This window comes from Saccostrea cucullata, unplaced genomic scaffold (assembly GCF_032062105.1).
Source record: "Saccostrea cucullata isolate Sc308-1 unplaced genomic scaffold, CSIRO_AGI_Scuc_v1 ctg307, whole genome shotgun sequence".
Taxonomy (NCBI): domain Eukaryota; kingdom Metazoa; phylum Mollusca; class Bivalvia; order Ostreida; family Ostreidae; genus Saccostrea; species Saccostrea cuccullata.
Window position 1 is genome coordinate 325,756 of NW_026931525.1, and position 20,807 is coordinate 346,562.

A 20,807-nucleotide genomic window follows, 5' to 3' on the forward strand; every position below is an offset into this window, starting at 1 on the left:
TTAAGCACATTTTTTTTTAAAGTTACATACTCTTCAAGTAATTTTAATACTTGTAGACTGCAACATGTCACAATATCAAAAGCAGGGGTAAGAGTCCGAGGAGTCTCGGATTACTGCCGATCGATCACACCCGCCGTGTGCTTCTTGTCATGATCGAGAAATATCGGAAGAATCCGTCCACAATTCAATGCGTATAAGTATTGTGGAAAACGTCAGTCTGACAGCATTTGATTCGATGATAAATTGTGTTTGCCGACAAGGTCATTGTATCGGCCATAGCACTCATGAAATAATGACGTTGAACAAGACTATTGATATTCCTGTTTCATTAACTTGTTTGTCAATAATTTACTAGCACATCGTTTTAGAAAATGTATTTACATACACCATGCTCCTGTGTATCAAATCTTGCTGCATAAGTATGGGAAGTTGACGATTGAAAAGTTTTGAAAGTCATCACGTTTATCATAAGCTTGGTTGTTAGTTTAACATTAACGTCTTTTCAAGTAAAATATATCCAAATATGAAACAGATGTGTCAGACTATGTGGTATCTTTTGTTTTATCTAAAGCTCACCGGGATTTATCGTATCGATATAAAAATGGAAATAACCATTGCTAATTGACATTTACGTCCACAATGTCGAGTTGGAGGCCAAAGCAATTTTTTTTTCTTTTAATATATAAGATTTTGGACAAATTCTGCTTCATGTGAATACAAAATGCGTCTGCCATTAGTGAAATTGGTAGCCATGAGAATTCAATAGATTATTGAAAGACCTGGTCTCCAAAAATAAAAACCACATAGATACTGTCAATCAGAAACCCAAGCATCTTTTTGATGCAGAGTACTTGTGTGTGCAATCAGAATGTTTTTTTAACAAAATAATTTTGCAAATGTCCAATGACAAGGAAGGTATAATTGAAGAGTTCCATTTTTATTAAAGAAGCAGCTATTCTTGACTTGAAATTGATTTTTTTTTTTTGGTTGTACTTTACAGAAAAAAGCCATTTAAATTTGACGTTAATGATAAACTAACAACAAAGCTTTATGATGAACGTGTAGACTTTTAACGTTTAGATCAACTTCGATTCTATACGCAATTTCTAAAACGGGGTAAGTTATTGATAAACGTTGATGAAACAAGCTAGAATATCAACAGTTTTGTATAAAGTCATCATTTCATTAGTTCTATAGTCGATACAATGACCTTTTCAGCAAATACAATCTATCATGAAGTTAGACGCTGACTGACGTTTTTCATGCAAATTATTTACACACCGAATTGTCGACAAGTTTCCGTTATTTCCCAATTATGACAAGGAACACAACAAGAATCACATGGTGGGTGTGACCAGAGTCACCAGACGGTAGGGTGATGCTCACTACTGGCTCCTTGGTACTTGATTAAACTACTGATGTTTAAGAGGTCCTCGTTTGCTCTGCTCCTGATTTTTATTGTTTAATGGACTTTTGACTTGAATACCGTTCGTTATTTCCATATATGTCATGAAATACCAAGAACTTTGAGCATTTTGCTAACTTTATTCAAATCATTTAAACAATACAAAAATGGTCATGAAAATCAATTCATTATTTCAATATTAAGGAGATTGATAAGCATGCAAAAAAAAAAAAGAAAATTAGATTATTCACAAATTTTTGTACTAATTCAAAAGTAATGTTTCTCTTTAAAAGTAACTGTATTCATTCAAGTTTATTTGACAAGATTTTTAAACACGAAAGTATTCCTTAATATATTTTATTAATTCATTTTATTTCTATTCTAAGCGACAGTAATGAGGATTGTAATTAATTTGTGGTCAATTGGACTAACAATTTAAACGGTCTTTTTGAGTTCTCCCACTCTAGCGTACGTGATGTCACGCAGATCCTCCTCCTGGGGATATAAACTTATCCTGCCGTCTGACGCTGATGCTGATGGAATTCCATATCCCTTTCTTTCTTTGGCGTACTTCTTTAAAAAGTCCATGGTTGTATCATACCCTCTCTAAAAGAAGTACATACATGTAAATACTAGTATTTGAGCTTGATTACAGTTCGTTGTCTTTGTTATTTCACCTCTGTCCCCTTTCTTGATATAAGCCAGCCTGTTGATTTTATAATAAACTGCATACCCGTATAATGAAATTTTCTAGTCGTCTTTATTTTTTTTAATTAAATATAATGGAGCTTAGTCCTATTTCTTTATATTAGTTGAGAAGATGTCTAATGTCGTGTGCTTAAATTTAAATAATAAAATCTTTTTTCTAACGTTTGTTACAACGCACTTTGAAAAATTACGCACTTTGAAAAAATTTTTCAAAGTGCTATATAAAATTTGGGACCAAGCTAACGCACTTTGAAAATTCTTGCTTTTTTTTCAAAGTGCGTTAATATCGACCATATTAACGCACTTTGAAAAAAAAATGTAAAGATTGATCAATATCCCTTCAAATAATCGGTATGATAAAAAACAGATTCTGGTTTGATAATTTTTTCATGATAAAGTCACAGTAGGACCTGAGATATTGACGTTTTAAATATTTAAGGTTTTGATAAAATGAAAGGGAAAATTAAAGGGTCTTGAAAAAAAGAGTGACGATTGTTTAAGTTCATTAATTCGTTTCTTCTTTTTGTTTTAATTCTAATCTTTGATAAGTAGAAGTAAAGGTGTATAGGGGGCACTAACAGAGGACAACTTCAAGCAACTTAGCATTTATCATAATAAAAAGGGGCCAATTTGATTGTTCAAAACTATGAAAATTCTTTCTCTCTCATACGTTTTACTGTACTTAAAAATTTCTTGTTTTCATCTGTTTTAATTAACTCATTTATTATTGAAAGTTTTCAACGTCATACCAGTTAGGTAAATACATAATTATATGAATGCTATGAGTATAGCATAGACATCGAGACTGGACGAAGGGCCAGGGGAGGGGATGGGGGGCTAAGCCCCCCACTTATTTTGGAAAGATATATACATCGTATAAGCATTGAAAATGCAGCGTACCCTTTTTAGGTTTATTGCTCCCCTCCCCCGTTTGTTACCGACACCTATGTATTGGAAAGATAAAGACTTGGACTGAGATATCTTATACCCGTCTTCTCTTCTTTCCACAGGAGTAAATCAATTCATTTTTGTGGTTAGGGTTAGGCTTAGTTTTTTGAAAGATAAATAAGTAAAATAACAAATAAAATCTTTCCATGACTAAAATATTATTTTTTTTCATTTTTATATTTTGCGTAATTTACATTCTGAGCATGTGAGTCTGATCCCCTCTTTTGTATGTGAAATTTATTGCCTTTGATTTCGTCATTTTAATAAATGACATTATTCATCTCTAAGAGCGATTTTTAGTCAACTTTATATATAGTTAGCAAAAACTAGCTGCGGTGAGCCTGATGAGCATTGGAAGACATAAATATTATTTTTTTTCAAAGTGCGTTAAGTGTCTCCATGGTAAAATATATTGATGCAGAATCTTAACGCACTTTGAAAAAATTTTTCAAAGTGCGTTGAGTTGGTCCCAAATTTAACGCACTTTGAAAAATTTTTTCAAAGTGCGTTGATAATGTCCCAATTTTAACGCACTTTGAAAAATTTTTTCAAAGTGCGTAATTTTTTCAAAGTGCGTTGCCACAAACGTTATATTGATTGCGTTTGTGTTTATTGTTGTGTATTAGATATTTATCCCTGCATAATAAATCTTCGTCCTCTTTCTCTTTATATAGTTTAGATGTCGTCTATTTATTCTTGCTTTCTGATATTATTGAGAATGTTTCTATATGCTGTCTTTTCATACCTGAATAATGAAATCTTTGTCTTCTTCTTCGATATCCATTGAGAATGTTTCTATATGCTTTGTATTTATTCCCACAGTCCTGTCAAGATCTCCTTTCTACAATAGACCAATGTGTCAATTTCTTTTTCATAGAAAAAAAAACAAACAACATATAATTAGGTAGAAGAATATTATCAGCACAAATATTGTACGACCTTTGGTTGTGCATGCATGTATAATAACTGAATTCCAAGACGCATGCATTCAAAATCTGCATATAAAATCTAAATTGGTTTTTAAGATCAAAAGCTTTTGTAATTTGCATTTGTATTGACTATGTATTTTATTAATACCTTTAAGTAGACTCTGTCGATCGTTCTACTCATGGTCCCAAGTACAGAGGAACCAAATGATAACACTCCGTCTATGTCGTTTGCCTTGCCTAGAAACTTTCCATGAAGTATATCATACCCTATCCCTTCTAAGAACTTAACAAACTTCTCGTTAGTCTGGAGAAATAAGTGTACATTACATACTGATAGAAATATATTTGATCAGATTATAACATGTACAATTGCTTGTTTTCTATTCATTGTATGTATGTTCATTTAAGAAATAAATAAACTTCAATGGGAATTGAACTGGGTCGGTCACGTGATCAAATCCTTCGGCCTTCACAGGATTTGATCACGTGACCGACCCACTTCAATTCCCATTGAAGTTTATAAACTTGTTATTTATTACTTATATATACATTTGAGACAGACGATTGAATACTTTCAAATTTGAATTATTGCACTAACCGTCCGTCGTAGATTTTGAAAAATGACGCAAGGTGTAAATCGGCTTGCATGGCGGTTACGCTTCGAATTCATTAGGCTAAGGAATCTATTTCGAAGGGAATATTTTGTGAAAGGCTACTTGTGATCAGTAATAGTGAACATAATGTTGTCTTGGAATATTTTATTCGTGAAAAATGATAATCGATCCTGAAAAGACACAAGAAACACGTCCGAAGTTTGATGATAAGAGGTTGGAGGAATTTCGGTCGCTGGAAAGGGATGGATGGATCCGATGGATTGAGACACTTGTCCGAGCCATTTAATTTGCAGTTTGATCAAAAACTTTCCACGGTTTCAGTATCTAAAGGCATACTTATAGTAAAACACTGATAAACACGGAGACAATGGCGACAGCTTTACATTGAACTACGAAAACGCCGAGGTGTTTGGCAGCTGTTCATGGCATGATTGCAAATATGTTTTCCAACAGATTTGCACATTTATCGTGAGTAAAATTTAAAGATAAAATAAAAGTTTATCATGAAAATTTAACCAAAGGTCTTTCCAAAAAATAAGGATGAACGTTAGAGACTGTGCAGCTGACAAAAGTGAAGAAAAATGTAAACAAACGCTAGGCTCCTAGTTTTCTCTATGTACACGGGTTGAATCGATAGCCCCAAAACTGTATGAAATACTTGTTTACATTTAAAATAAAATAATTATCATTATACTTGCTTCTTTTATTCATTTTTGTACATGAAAAGCAAGTAGAGCTGGTCATTTTATAATTTATTTATCGGTAGATATTATTGCGCCGTGTGATTAGGTCACGTATTGACCTCTGACCTCTGACAAACTTCATACAGAATTGAAGATATTTTTTCTCTGTATGTTTATATAATGGAGAGATACCACAAATGTATATTTAAGTTTGTATTTTCACGTGGAGACGAGACGTTCCTCAAATATCTGTTGTATATATCTTCGTAAATGCCCGGTACTTAATTTTTTTTAATGACTTATGATTTATAAACTGGTTTCGTATCGTCTGTCCTAATTTGCTTTAACTGATATTTAACTGAGTCATTGAAATTCTATAACGGTACCACCAAAGTAAATTATAAAAAAATCTCATTATATTATAGGACGCACAGATCACAGCGGGTCTATCACAACCTTGATTTTCCTAGGCATGAGTTCATAATTTTTTAATATTATCGTCATTTCCTTTCCGGAATTTTTAGTAATTATCAACTTTTCATTTCCGACATTTTTTAGTTTTCATTTCCGACACTTTTCAGATAGTACCATTAGATACAGATTTGAAGACTTTACCTATGAAAAATGTAAAGGAATACAAATCATGAAAAAATCATTGAAACCCAATTTCTAAGTTTTTGTATATTTATCAATGAAACGACTGTGAAAATGGAAAATGCAGGCAACTATCTAAATTAAAGTTCGAGTGATTGACACAATGTTAACTCTGTGCAGATGTAAAGCAGAAAAAGTTCTGTGTAGAGCAACATAATAAATGCGTTATCAAGCGGAGTAAAAACTCGAGTCGAGTACATCAAGTGTCTTGGACATAAGTTTGGTGCTGTCACCGATATTTATTTTACGATTTCGCTGTAGATATATCAATTTAGATTGCCTAATTATTTATGAACGTTTTCAGCGGTAGTGAAGTGGAAATTATAAAGACGGAAGGATGAATTGCCGTTATCTTGACTATGTGTTTGCATCCGATACATTCATTTGATATTTACAAACTTCATCAATTTGCTTTTTTTCGCTTCCTTCAAGTTCGTACATTTCCGATTTTAGTGCATATTAACCGCAAGCTAATATTCTGGCAAGTTTCTTAAATACTGGACATGCAAACAAAAAGATTTTGCATACTAGTATTAGGTTCCCCTACATATCTTTTTTTCCCTTTGGTATTTAATATACATGTTCATTTAAAGAAAATATAGCTTGATGCTTACAACGAGGCAAGAAAAAAATATAATAAACTTTAAAAACTACCCAGCCGCTGTTATGGGTATCAAATCTTTTTAAAATATCTTCAACCAACACGCCTTTTCCAAATAACGTCTCCCTATGTACTTTTGTAAACTTTTCCTACAATAGAAATAAAGAATCGGTTTATTTTATTTCATTTCATCCTAAATGTATATAATATTTTTATAGTAGCAGTACTAGTAATCATTGAAAAATAGTACCAACATTTATTCTATTTTAAAGAATAAGGAATATTTATGAAAAAATAAAATTAGAATTTTTTTAATATCAAAATGAAAATCAATTACGTATAGACATAAAACTCAATGTTTTTGCAACGTGGGAGATAATTATGGAGAACAGCAATTTTTCAGATACTTAATTAAGGACAGATGATACAAACAAACTTATGTCAAAAAAGTTGGAAATAACAACTTGGGTCATGTTTAAATGAGTAAAATGAATAATTTTTACCGAGTAGTTTTTAATTTTTTATTCAAAAATCCAAAGAAATGGGATTTGAAGTGAAAAATATTTGTATAGATTAATAAGGATGGTCTCAGAGGGGTAGACTTTTGAACATCACAGAAGGTTTACAATTTCTTTATATTCTAGAAATTTGTTATTGGGATCATTTGCAATGAAATTAGGCCAAAAAATATATACCGATCCAGGCATCCATTTTTTGTTTGTATCATCTGTCCTTAAGCAGAAATAAATCCTAGTAAAATCAGATTATCTTAAAAGACTGATACCTTGCCTATAAACATACCACTAATTATCTACATATGTATTGAACGGAACTCACGTCGTTTAGGATTTCACTTAATGTCGGTATTGGTATAGCCTCGTTTTCATTTACATTTCTCTTCCTCATAGCCTACAAGAAGAAAATACCTTTAGGCTGTGTAACACCACTGGGCGTATTCGAAAGTTAAAAGTTCACTCATCGTCAGTATATTTTATTTCCTCTATCAAACCACATGACGAACTTGTATCAACCGTCTGAAAGCTTCTTTTACACACATTTCTTCATTCTTCAACTGTTGGTTTTTCTGTGCTTTCCTAAAATGGAGATAATGAACGGTATTCAAGCTCAAAAGTCCATAAAACAATTCAAAATTGGACCAGAGCAAACACATACCTCCAAAATAAAAAGAGATAATTCGGTCCAACTGCTCATACAGATGTAAACTGAGAGAGGACTTGATAAAGGAGTAAAGAATATTTTGAAAACTAGCTCTTTTTTACAATTGAAGTAAGAACTTTTTTGTGCGCAATAGATATATATTTTTTTCAATGAATCACTGTAGCTCTCCGGTCTGTCAATATATTTTTTTTCGGAGAGCTACAGTTCTGCAGTTACTGTATATAATGACCTTACAATTATGATGAAAAGCATCAGTCAGCGTTTGACTTAATGATAAATTGTATTTCCTAACAAGGTTATTGTATCGACCATAGAACTTACGAAATGATGACTTTAAATGAAACTGCTGATATACTTGTTTCAGCAACTTCTTAGTCCATAGTTTACCTCGTCTTAGAAATTGTTCATACGTAGAACATGCTCTTGCGTATCGAATCAACTGAGAGATATAAACCACGTATGCAGGTGATGAAGGTATATCACTATATTGCTGCATAAGTATGAGAAGTTGGCGATTGAAAAGTTAAAGTCATCACGTTTATCAAAACTTGCTATATTTATAGATTCGTGTAGGTTTACATGTAGGTATCGGCTGCGCCTCGGGAAATAAACCTACTCTTGGGGAACTGGGATCTTGCCGACTCCATTTACTAGTACTTTAACTGTATATTGTCTATCTAAATTACTGAACACAGATGGTTGGTTTTCATTTTTCCCGTCAATCGCTCAGTATGTCCATAAATGAGGCAAAGAGAAATGTACTGCGACACTGTTAATATTTAACCAGGGAACAATAAAAGAAGTAAGCACGGTAACTCCCGATTCCCGCCTACAATTTACTACCATTTAATTCAATATTGATGATAATTTGGCCATAAAATCTTTGTTTAATACAAAGAACAGTTCAATTGTAATTGATTAATTATTTTAATTCCAGTGCTAAATACATGTAGTAAAATAACCCTAATTCCAGCTCTTGAAATAAGGAGAGTAGACGATACATGTATTTTCTACTGAATTCGGGCTATAAAGCATCACGAAATTTCTGAAGTAGTCTTAAAAAATGTGTATAAATTTTTCTTCGATCTTTTCTAATGTTTTATGCATATAAAACTAAGCATATATATTAGTAAAATATAAAGTTTCAGTTGTAAAGCACTTGGAAATTGCTGAAAAAATTAGCAATTTTGTCGTTTTTAGTATATGAACATATGTCCCCCCCCCCCCCCCCCCCCCCCCCCCCGAATCACAAAAACCTTTGGTATGAATTTGTGAAATGAAAGTCCATATAATACCCGTAAAAAGAAATTTTTATTTCACCGGGGGGGGGGGGTAAAATATTTTCCGTTTTCCCTTGATTTTTATATTGAAAAACGCGAGTTTTACCAAAATATTAGAGTTATCTAAAAGAAGTAAGTTTACTGAAAATCCATATATATATATATATATATATATATATATATATATATATATATATATATATATATATATATATATATATATGTCAACATGATCAATATACATGTAAATATTAAAAATCATTCGAATATCTTAACTTTTGAAAATTGACTTTGAGGTAGTCAACTATCGTTCGCAGTTCATGAGACTGAAGCAAGCCACTTACTTGCCCTCTGGAGTATCCGGATATTTGACTGCTTCGTATCCCGGATCGTGTCCGAAAAATGACTTCAACACATCATCATCAGAATCACTAAACTAAAAAAGAAAAAAATAGAATTAATACAAAGCATCAAATTAGCCGCAAAAATTAAAATTAAGCATTATAAAATTTTATAACTTTATTTGTAGTCTTGAGCGGAAAAGGCGCATGATATTTTAGGTTGTCATAAATCGAATGCAGACATGTGGCGCAGTGGTAGAGCGTCTGCTCTAGGGTCGCGGGTTCGAATCTCACTGTGGGTGGTTTAGACCGGTACTTTGGATGAGACTGGGCGAAATCCCGTGTCGAAGTATAGGTGTTGGCACAAAAATAGTACTCCTTACTCAATGGTCTTTAGAACCGAGAATTGGTCAAAAAATGTATCTCTCCGCCGCAAGCGTCTCCATATGATACATGTAGGAAAACTTCTCGAGAGAAATGTTAAACAACAATTAAACAAACAAACAATAAGAATGCGAAAATTACAGGATAAATACATGTAGAAATGGCTCTGGCTCGTCAGCTTTATAGAAAAGTTCGCGCAGAACCAGGGTCTTACTTCAAGACTATTCGTAATTGATTATAATTCAATTTTTATAACATATTAAAATTCAACAATGTTGATTATTCAACATTCGATGAAAAAACTGCTCAAAAATCCACAAAGAAGCAAGATTTATGAGGGACTATACCTTGTGGTGGAAGGTTATTTAGCAGAAAATTCTGCAAATCTGCACATTTATTAAATTGAATATCTTGGAACTTTAGTCTCACATACTTTTACCCGGGGAATATTTTCCGTTATGATATGGTACGAATATATAATAAAGGTCTCAATTTATATTTTTAAAACAAATTTTACACCTTCCCTGAACAAACTCGCCGAAAAATGAAGATATGTTAAAGAAGTCAAGATAAAATTTACACGTTTTTTTGTTTTTGTTTTTTTTTTTTTTGTTTTTTTTGCCTGAAAATCACATGGTTTGACCATTATTTCAAAATTAACATCACTGACCCCAACTTTTTCTTTCGTTATTTTAAACTACTCGATACTTTTGACTGATCAGCACTTAAGTCGTAAAAAGTTTGGTACAAGAAAATATTTTATTGCCCATTTAGATTTTTAATAATACCCCAAATATATTACTTTTTCGTGCAAAAAGGTCACACAATAATTTAGCGCATTAATTTGCAAGATTTCTTCAATGGCAAATATTATTCAAACTATTTTACGTAAAATAAGATGATATTTTTTGCCATTGTTACATCTAAAATATAATAAAGGTTAAAGTAATTTATCAAAAAGTTAAAAAAAAATTAAGTGCAAATTTAAGTGCAAAAAGGCCAACTTAATTGTACTGTAGCTCATTAAGATGCACACTGACCCCTCTACTTTCTCTGCAATTTTGAGTCATAGTTTATGAGTACTTATCCAAAATATACTTCTCAAAAAATCCTTGATTTAACATTTCACGAGTGACATACCTTATTTGTCAATCGATAAAAATGAAAAAAAAGGCATACTGTATGTAATACCGGTATGCCATCAAATGATATGGTATATTGTGATTTTCTAACCACTTGTTGGATTCAAAAATAACAATATGACACAATTTATAATTATTACATATCTTTAAAAATGTCTTAACTAATAGTTCAAACCTATAATGAGTGATCTTTTGCATTATGTCAAAATTCCAGTTTAATCTAGTATGTCTTGTTTTGTAAGATAAAAATTGCTGGACAATAGTATACCACTACAAATCCTAATGTTTTGTTTCTATCTTCGTCTCGTAATCTGAATCTGTCCGTTTTTCCGACAAAGGGAGTATCAAAGAATTCTTGCAACTTGTTGAAAAAAGTGTCTTCTTTTTCCATCGACAACCACCACCCTAAAAATGAAAATAGATTTATTTTACTCTATTAAATAGCAGTATTATCAAGATATAGTCTAATGATGTGACAAACGTAACGAAGCGCTTGACCATGTCAAATTTCAAATGCTAGGAATAAAGGAGATGGTTGCATGGCATTTTAAAAGTTTTAACAAAGCAGTGAAAAGGGATGAGAACATATGAACAAAAATGAGAGAGAGAGAGATCACCAAAGGTTAAAAGTATAAAGACTTAACATACCATCATAGCAGTGAAGTGGATAATTGGATATAATGCCACCGTCAGCCATGTAGCTCTCCACTCCGTTTTGTTTGTAAATCACAGGTTTAAAAAATCCTATAAAAATGTACACAAATTAATCTTAAGTTAATTTCGTAACAAATACCTGCATATTGCATAACAGCTAAGCAAAATCTTAAAATCAGAAGTGGGATCAGGTGCCATGGCGGAGTGGGCATATCCTGCCGACCGGTCACACCCGCCGTGTGCTCATTGTCATGATCGGGAAATAACGGGAAAATTCCGTCGACAATTCAGTGTATAAATAATGCACTAACAATTAGTGTGAAAAACGTCTGTATTTGACTCAATGATAAATTGTATTTGCTGACAAGGTCATTGTATGGACCAAAGAATTTACGAAATGATGACTTTAAACGAGACTGCTGATATCCTTGTTTCATCAACTTGTTTGTCAACAACTTACTTCCTTTTAGAAATCATTCATACGTAGAACATGCTCTTGCGTATCGAGTCAACTGAGATATAAAAACTCCATATGCAGGCGACGAAGGTAATTTCAAGAAATAATTAGCCTATAACCTACCGGTTTAGGTTTGTTTCACAATACCTCTTAACTAACCTATTAAACTTAGATACTATATACAGGACATAGTTGCATTGCATTTACTTACCTGGGTAGCTATTCGACATACGCACGGCATCTCTGATAGGAACGTTTGGTGTTGTTTTTACATGCATATATTCCTCCTCCTTGTTGCTGATATTGGTAATGACAACGCAGAGTTCTTTCTTTTTCTTCATAAACAACTACAGGCAAAAATACTTTAAGCATATAACTTAAAATACAATTGCGAAATTTATTGTTTGCAATATTTTCCAGAAATTATTTGTTACGATTACATTATTCGCTGTAAATCTTTGCACATTGATTAAATTAGCTTCCATAACATAACTTTTACGTTACCTCAGTAACCTCACATTACTGAGATTTTACTTTGGAAGCATCTTGTACAGCAATTAAATCGTTCTGTTATTGCAGCCCGGAGGACCGGGCTGCTCTATACATACAAGTTTAAGTGTTGGTATGTGGGGATTGAGGTGGGAGAAGTTATTCAGAATTAAAGGTTTTCTAAACATCAAAAAGATTGTTAATCAGAATGTTTTTCCATTTATAAATAACGATATACACAATATATTTACTTCCATAAAGTGAATCTGTAAAAATATATATGTTTTTCATATTTAATATATAAAGTTGCGTATCATTTACTATCAAAAAACGACAGGTTCCTTTTTTTTTTTTTTTGTTAGAATATCGAATTTTACTTATCGCATAAAAACGTACTTTACACAGTTCGTGTTTTATATTCTTAAAGTTATATACATTTTTGAAAATAGGTGATGCATGTGTCTGGTTTCAAGTTATATATTATGCAGCCAACATTTACTTGAGGAATTAAACGGTATCTTTTTTGTTCGATTTTCATCCGACTATAAGTTTTCAAAATATTCTCGACTATCGTATCATCATTTACACGTATGTCTTTTATATATATATCGAAGTGGTTTGATGAACAAGACTCATTTCCATTGTTTACTTTATTTATTTCCCGAGCGACAATTGATGGTTACATCAATGTTTTCTTGTTTATAAAAGAAACAAGATTTCTCACGTCTAAGAATGTAGCGTCCTTGTCCCCCAATTTTTCTTCAATAATTTTTCCGTAAAAGTTGTATTCATTTTCAAAAGGCTGCCATCCATACTGCGACAGAATATTACAGGGCATGCAGCATCGAGGGGACTCTAAAAATAATAAATAAATAAAAATATATCTATCAATTTTCGTATTATTATATCCGAACAATTTAAATATACAACAGTCGGATTAGATTTAATTTCTCTAATGCATTCATGTTTATGGAAATATTGGCTCACTTCTTTAAAATATTTATGTGTGAAATGTTAAAAAATTATTGACCATAATGAAAGGTTGGATCTCTCCGAATCATCTTTTCCATTTCTTCTACGGAACATTCCAAGGCTAAAAGCATTGCAACAAAAGAGCCCGCGCTTACTCCAGCAAATCTTTCAAGTTGCATCAAAATGTTTGCGTCATCCAACGCCTAAATATAAATTATTGATAATGAAAATTATTGTTGTTATTTACATATAATAATATTATAAAGTATATACGAGGGTTGATGGGTAATGAAATACAAGGGGTTGATCCAAAAGTTCGTGGAATTTCTTTCTAAATTTATCGTGTTTTGATGAAATCAAACAATAAGCACATTTATACTAGTAATATAGAGTCATAATGCAACAATACTGGAAAATTTCACCACGTTCCAATCACCTGGCCACACGAACTTTCTGAACATGGATAGTTGATTCGTCGAAAACCACGACCAAAGTGTACTATCTTCTCCCATTCTGAGAGAGCTATACGCGGACTCCGGACCGTGGCTTTAGACGATGGGACAGTTGTAAAACCCAGGGAAACCGACGTAACGTCAAGGTAGAACACAATAGATAGACCAAATTTTTCCTCAAATTCAATTTTTCTGAAACTTTGATATTTTGTTCTAGGATACAAAATCTCTCTTTATATATGATAAGAAAGAAATTCAAGCACTCATTTTTTGCCCACTTAGTCTGAAATATGGCCTATCAGATCTTTGAAGAAGACTGTGAAACTATGATCAGACATTCGACTTAAGAATGAGCCTTATTTTAGAATTATCAATTGATCTATTGCAAATTTGTGTAATACTTTTAATAAAGATAACCTTTTTGTTACTTTGAATCAGTAATTCACATTGATACTGGAAAATTTGATTAAAATATTAAGTAAAAATAGAACATACATAGCGTCGGAATTAAAAATTCACATGTAAATATCCGACAGTTGTTTTTTTAAGAGAAAATGTATAATTCAATTTTTACAAAAAATGAACTGAATGATTCAAATGGGTCCTAGAATAAAATGTGTAAAAATAAAGAAAATTGAACCAGTGGTTTCAGATATTTTGGCGATTAAAAAAATTTCAATGGCAAAAAAACTAAAAGATTCAGTAGATGACGTCACAATATTTGTCCTTTGACCTCATAAAGAATGAAGACTCCTTATATATGTGTCCAAATATCAGCCCTCTATTATTTATGGAACAAAAGTTACACTGCATTTTATAACAGACTGTTACTTGCTTGTTGCACTTACATGTAGATAGCGTACCGGTAATTACATTACAGAATGTAAGCTCCCAAGGGACCAATATATAGGATTCTCTGATTTTTTTTCCCCACAAAATATGACGCAAACATGCCAAAACTTATTATTTTTCTTACAGGGATAAGTATGTCACGTCACGTGATAAGCGCATCACACCATGTCTAATTCGACTTAGTAATTCTACAGAACGTTGCCTTTTCCTCCATTTTTTTTTTCTCAAGAAAAACCAGGGTACACCGACTTTATTTTCATATTACACCATATTTCAAAAAATATCCTATTTTTCAATATGATGTTTCAATATCAGTAGCAGCGTCAAGCACAGTACATTAGCAGTCATGTACATTCAAGCTAAATTTGTCTACAAGGAAAAATAGACCCTCCAAAGGGACCACAACTTTAATCAACCTCCATGGAAGTTCTATATTTTTCTTAAATTTCCCACGCCACTTTAAAACCAGTTACTTAATAATGCATTTTTCTCCAGCCTGCAACTATAGTATACACGTTTAAGTCAGTGTTCTCGAGATTTTCACAAAATTTTATGAATTGGCCAAAATTTTACACCGTCTAACAATTTAAAAATGAACACTAAATCATCAAATAATAAACTAAATATCCAGTTATTATAACTCAGTAAAACTCTCAAACAACGGTTTATATGATGTCAAGTAATCACAATAACGACATAATTTTCGTTTAATAAGCTAATTAGTCCGGGTTTTTTTTTTTCAATTCACGTATTAAGAATTAAAAATGTAATAAACAAGTAAATATCTCCGCATTTTCAAGCATCTATTTCCATGGCAACTGTCATAGAGTTACCATCATAAATATTTTCTTTTTAAATTATTTTAAAAAATTCAATAAGTGTCTAAATTCTCATTTGTAATTTTAAACCACTTTCACTTCCAAATAAATAAAATATGAAGAAATTCCACGAACTTTTGGATCAACCCTTGGATATGGAGAAAACGAATGTGGTATTCAAGCTTAAAAGTCATTCAACAAAACATAATAGGGGGAGAGCAAACACGGACCTCCAAATCATCAGAGGTGAGATCAGGTAAAATGTACAGGCACCTGACCTGATACTTATTTTTCTTTTAATAAAAAAAATATACCTCCTCCCTAACAATAAACGTTTATTATTAGGTAGGGGTTATTTTTCCTTTTATTAAAAGAAAAATAAGGAACGTCAGGTACCTGTGTTTTTCACTTGTGTTTTTCAACAAATAAACTGTGTTGAGGAAAGATAAGCGGGTCTTCTGCAATTTACGTCTAATATTCGCCCCAAAGTATTTCTTCTGAACTTATCTATGCAGTCGAAATAGAGAAAATAAGGAGACATCAGAAAGTTTTGAAGAAATTTAAAAAATAAATTCACAGGGCTGAACTATCCCCTTCGCTCTGTGGCCGATAAGTCATTGTAGCTACAGACGCTTTATCCCTAAAACACAGGATGATTTTGTAATGTCGGGTTTCAGGGAATGTGTCAGTGCCTTTTTAACCATCCCTTTAAAAAGTATTCTAAGGCGTTAATGTCATGCATGGGTACAAAGACTTATGACATCCAAAACAATTAACGGAAAATACTTTGGAGTTAAAATATTACATGTTTATAAACTAACTCTCCTGATTTTCAGACTTTCAGATTTGCATTCAACGAAAAACTAGTGGAAAATCCAAAAAAAAATAAGTATTGAGGAATATTAAAAACTTAAATTACTGATAGAGTTAGAGTTGAAATGTTTTTACTGTTTAAAAGATTGTAAATTGATGAATTTACAATACACTGGCAGGAAATTGTTCAAAATTGTAAGAATTCAGAATCATTTTTATAAATATATACATGTAGTGTAAAAAAAAATCAGTACGTCCTTTCATAATATGTACATGTACCTTGATAACCCCCATATACGACATAGTTTTAACCCCTCCGCCTTCAAAAACAACATTTTCAAATGGATACTCCTCTGCTGCAGGGTTAATGTTGACGTCTGGTCTTCCTTCAGCTGAAATACAAGTCAGATATAACTATCTCAATAAAATCTTCTGTCTTCAACCCTGATTATTTAATTTAGAGCTTGATCATAAATAAATGCTAAGTAGATGACATGTCCCTAAGAATTGAAATAGTAGGGGACGTTAATAAAGTAGAAAGGACCGGGATTTGGGATTCATCTCCTAGAGATTAAAATAACATCATTATAGGCGGAGAAATTCCAACCATTGACGTGAGAGATATCTTTAAATAAAATTTGTTAGCTAGAAATATACATCAAGTGTACAGTGTATATTCCAAAGAATTCAAAGGTCGGAGTTTGTAATTGGGGTTATGATGTTAAAAAACTAAATTCTGAAACTTAGTAAACTTGCTTTGTGGCAACATGCATGATCAACCGGTAATATGGAAAAGAAGTTGACAGTGTGAGAAGTTTTAACACAACAGAAAAGCTTAATTCAGCCTTTGGCTTAGATGAAATAAAACTAATTATTAGTTATTTTTTAGATCTATATCTGTAGACTTTAATCCTCGTTGACAAATTTTGCAATAAACAAAATGTGTTTGTGGAACATTGATGCCCCCCCCGTATGGCAGCTTTAAGCGAGGGTTGAAGTCACAAGCCAGAACGTTAAAACTGTTGGTATCGTTTTAAGTCATCATCTCGTAAGTTCTATGGACGATACAATGACCTTGTCAGCAAATACAATTCATCATTAAGTCAAATGCTGATTGACGTTTTTCATACTAATTGTTAGTCGATTATTTACACCATGAATTGACGACGGAATTTCCGTTATTTCCCGATCATGACAAGGAGCACACGGCGGGTGTGACCGGTCGGCAGGAGATGCTCACTCCTCCATGACACCTGATCAAACCTCTGATGTTTCATCTTCGCTAGCCAAGGGTTTCTGATACGCTACTCTCCTCAGCTGATGTTTCGGAGATACGTGTTTGCTCTGCTCCTATTTTGTATTGTTTTATGAACATTTTAGTTTGAATATTGTTTGTTATCTCCATACATTTCATCAAAAGGAATGTTTTATAACAAGGATTACACCTGTGAAATATCAAAGTTCTAGTACTCTAAGACTCTAAGGTCAAGTTCAAAAATATTTATACCTATTTAAAGGTCTTTTCACAATGAATATACATGTGAGATAAAAACCCCTGGCATCAGCTGTTATGGCCAAGGTAAAAGTTTTGATATTTTTGGAAAAGTGGATCAACTTCAAGATCAAGGTCAAGAGGTCAAATGTGGTGACAGTACCCTCTGAAAGGTCTTATCACAATGAATATATCTGTGAAATATGAAAGTCATAGTCCCACCCACTGAAAAGTCATGGGCAAGATAAAAGTTTTTGTGGACAAACAGACAGACAGGGTACGGACAAGTCAAAATCTGTATACCCCTGAATCTTCGATTACGGGGGCATAAATATATGAAAATAACGAAATTAAAGCATTTAAGCGCAAAATGTCAATTCAAACAATACCTACCAAGAGTAGAGCAACACGGGACTCAAAAACATCAGAGGTAAGATCAGATGGTATAAAGGAGTGAACATCCCCTGCTTTCCGTGTGTTCGTTGTCAACATCGGGAAAACAACGGGAAAATCCGTCGATAATACATTCGGTGTGTAAATGAAGGTCTAATTAGTATGAAAAAAGTCAGTCAGTATATTTTACTTAATGATTGATTGTATTTGCTGACAAGGTCATTGGATCGACTTTATATAGAACTTACGAAATGATGATTTTTATAAACGACACTGTTGTTATTCTTGTTTCATCAACTTGTTTGTCAATAAATTGCCTCGTTTTAGAAATTGCTCATACGTGCTCTTGCGTATAGAATCAACCGAGATATATAATTCCCATAAATGCGTGTATTAAAAATATAATTGTTCAAAAGATCATAAACAAGAGGGCAAATAATTAAAATAAGAAAATAATAACTAGAAAAATTGTTTCTTGATTACTGTAGTTGGTTTATATGCGACAAAGTTTTGTTGTAAACACACCCTATAGTATTATCGTACCTGCAACACAATCAATGCCATCCCCGAAGCCTCTCTCCGCTCTCTTTAGGGAATGTTTTACATAGCGGGATCTCTCGTCGGAAAACTCACAGACTGATTGAGACCCTCCCATTTTCCTCAGAGATTAACGTCACACAATAACATCAGATCATTCTTGGAGATGTGTCTCCATGCCTTGGACCTTTTCAGATGTTCTAGTCTATCCTGAATAATAATGGGTGTCGTTATTTACATGAATTCAAGAGCCGTGATTTGAAAATCCATATATAAGGATATTGTAAGTCTTATATATAAACGGATGTAGCATGTCCTCGCATCCTTGAATGATATTCAGTGATTTAAAGTTCAGGCAATATATGAATATTACATGTATAGATGACGGAAACTAACATTGAATTTTTCATCAAAAGAAAATCATCGTCAAGCAATGTAATGTTTGACTTTTGTTGATCAGCATTATTTTAGATGAATATTTTCCCCCTTTTTTATGTGATGATTGGTTATGATCAAATTTTGACCTTGGCAGTTGGGGCTTGGGCATATACCTCAAATGATATTTTTAGGGGTTACGTACATGTATCTTGTTCGCGTATTAAGTTAGAGCTATATAACGTTTTATGGCGTATTTGAGCTATAAGAAAAAGGTTGTGTTATAATATGTTACATCAGGGTTCCTTTTTGTTCCTGGTGGAGCATAGTGTAGATTAATTTACATGATATTTGTTATTTATGTCCAAATTGAATTTTTCAACGATTTTGAACTTAAATATCCCCTCGTTTTTTTAATTAATTTTTTTATTGTGTGGACCTGTAATTTTTATCCGAGTCGATAAACATACTCAGTATAATTAAGAAAATTTAAGCGTAAAAATTTCCAAAACTCTATTCTAAATCAACTTTAAGCACTTCAAAATAAACAACCAAAACAATATTGGAAATTAATCAATGACCTAAAGGATGATAATAAAGATAATTCTGCAGCAAACATAGATCCTGAAACATGGGTTAATCATTTTCGCAATCTTCACTCTGTGTGTGATAACTCTTAATTTTATGATACAAGAGCTAGATTTAATTTTGGCTGACATGGAGAATAAACCATCCTTTAATGAATTGGATTACATGATTACAAATAAAGAAATAGTTGATGCAATAGCAAATTTAAAAAAAAACATGGAAAAGTCAAGGGACTTGATTTGATATCTAATGAAATGTTAAAACATAGTCAATCTTATTTACTTTCCTGTATACGTAAACTTTCTAATAGCTGTTTCACATATGGTTTTTATCCTCAGGCTTGGTGTAATGGGCACATATATCATGTAGTAAATTTTGAATTTACTAGGGAGAGGTAAATGTAAATTATGCATTTACCCCCCTCCCCCTAGAAAATTCAAAATTTACAGCATGATACATAAGTCCAATTTTTAAGTCTGATGATCCAAACAATCCTTCATATTATAGGGGTATTACAATTACCAGCACTCTTGGAAAGTTATTTAACGGTGTTTTGAACTTTAGACTAGATAAATTTCTTTAAGAACATAATTTAATTCACCAATCTCAAATGGGTTTTACAAAAAATGCAAGAACATCTGATCATCTATTTGTTCTAAAATGTCTAATTGATAAATACTGTAGCACAAATGAAGGAAGACTCTATGCATGTTTTGTTGACTTTCATAAAGCTTTTGACAGTGTTAAACATATAGGATTAAAGCTAAAATTACTTCACATGAATCATGGATCTAAATATTATGATATCATTTAATAATATATAATAAGATTAGTCAAGCATGTGTGAAAATTGGAAGATTCTTCTCAGATCCATTTCAAATAGCTACAGGCGTTCGTCAAGGGGATAATTTGAGCCCCTCCCTATTTAAAATATTTATAAATGATTTTTCAGCATATTTAGATTCATGTATTGATGAAGTATCGCTTCACACACAAACTGTTAATTGTTTTATGTATGCAGATGACATTGCTATTTTACAGACTGTT

At 32.4% G+C, this 20,807-nt stretch overlaps 1 protein-coding gene across 1 annotated transcript; it reads right to left on the reverse strand.

Moving 5' to 3' along the window:
* Positions 1-1,567: 1,567 nt before the first annotated feature.
* On the reverse strand, positions 1,568-18,928 carry LOC134232860 (uncharacterized). The gene is made up of 14 exons (XM_062714836.1): positions 18,804-18,928; positions 16,655-16,767; positions 13,499-13,643; positions 13,193-13,323; positions 12,191-12,326; positions 11,517-11,612; positions 11,137-11,273; positions 9,346-9,437; positions 7,564-7,636; positions 7,380-7,451; positions 6,596-6,691; positions 4,139-4,294; positions 3,807-3,902; positions 1,568-2,011 (listed from the first exon to the last, which is right to left on the reverse strand). The coding sequence occupies exons 1-14, from the start codon at positions 18,913-18,915 to the stop codon at positions 1,841-1,843; spliced, it is 1,626 nt and encodes a 541-aa protein (XP_062570820.1). The 5' UTR covers positions 18,916-18,928; the 3' UTR covers positions 1,568-1,840.
* Between the last annotated feature and the right edge of the window lie 1,879 nt (positions 18,929-20,807).

Bases quoted from the DNA above. Each gene is read 5' to 3' on its own strand.
- LOC134232860 (XM_062714836.1), bottom strand. From the start codon at position 18,915: ATGGGAGGGTCTCAATCAGTCTGTGAGTTTTCCGACGAGAGATCCCGC. The intron at 13,644-16,654 runs GTACATGTACAT...ATTTATATTTAG, and splicing joins CGTATATGGGGGTTATCAAG to GCGTTGGATGACGCAAACAT. The intron at 7,637-9,345 runs GTAAGTGGCTTG...TCTCCATTTTAG, and splicing joins CCGGATACTCCAGAGGGCAA to GAAAGCACAGAAAAACCAAC.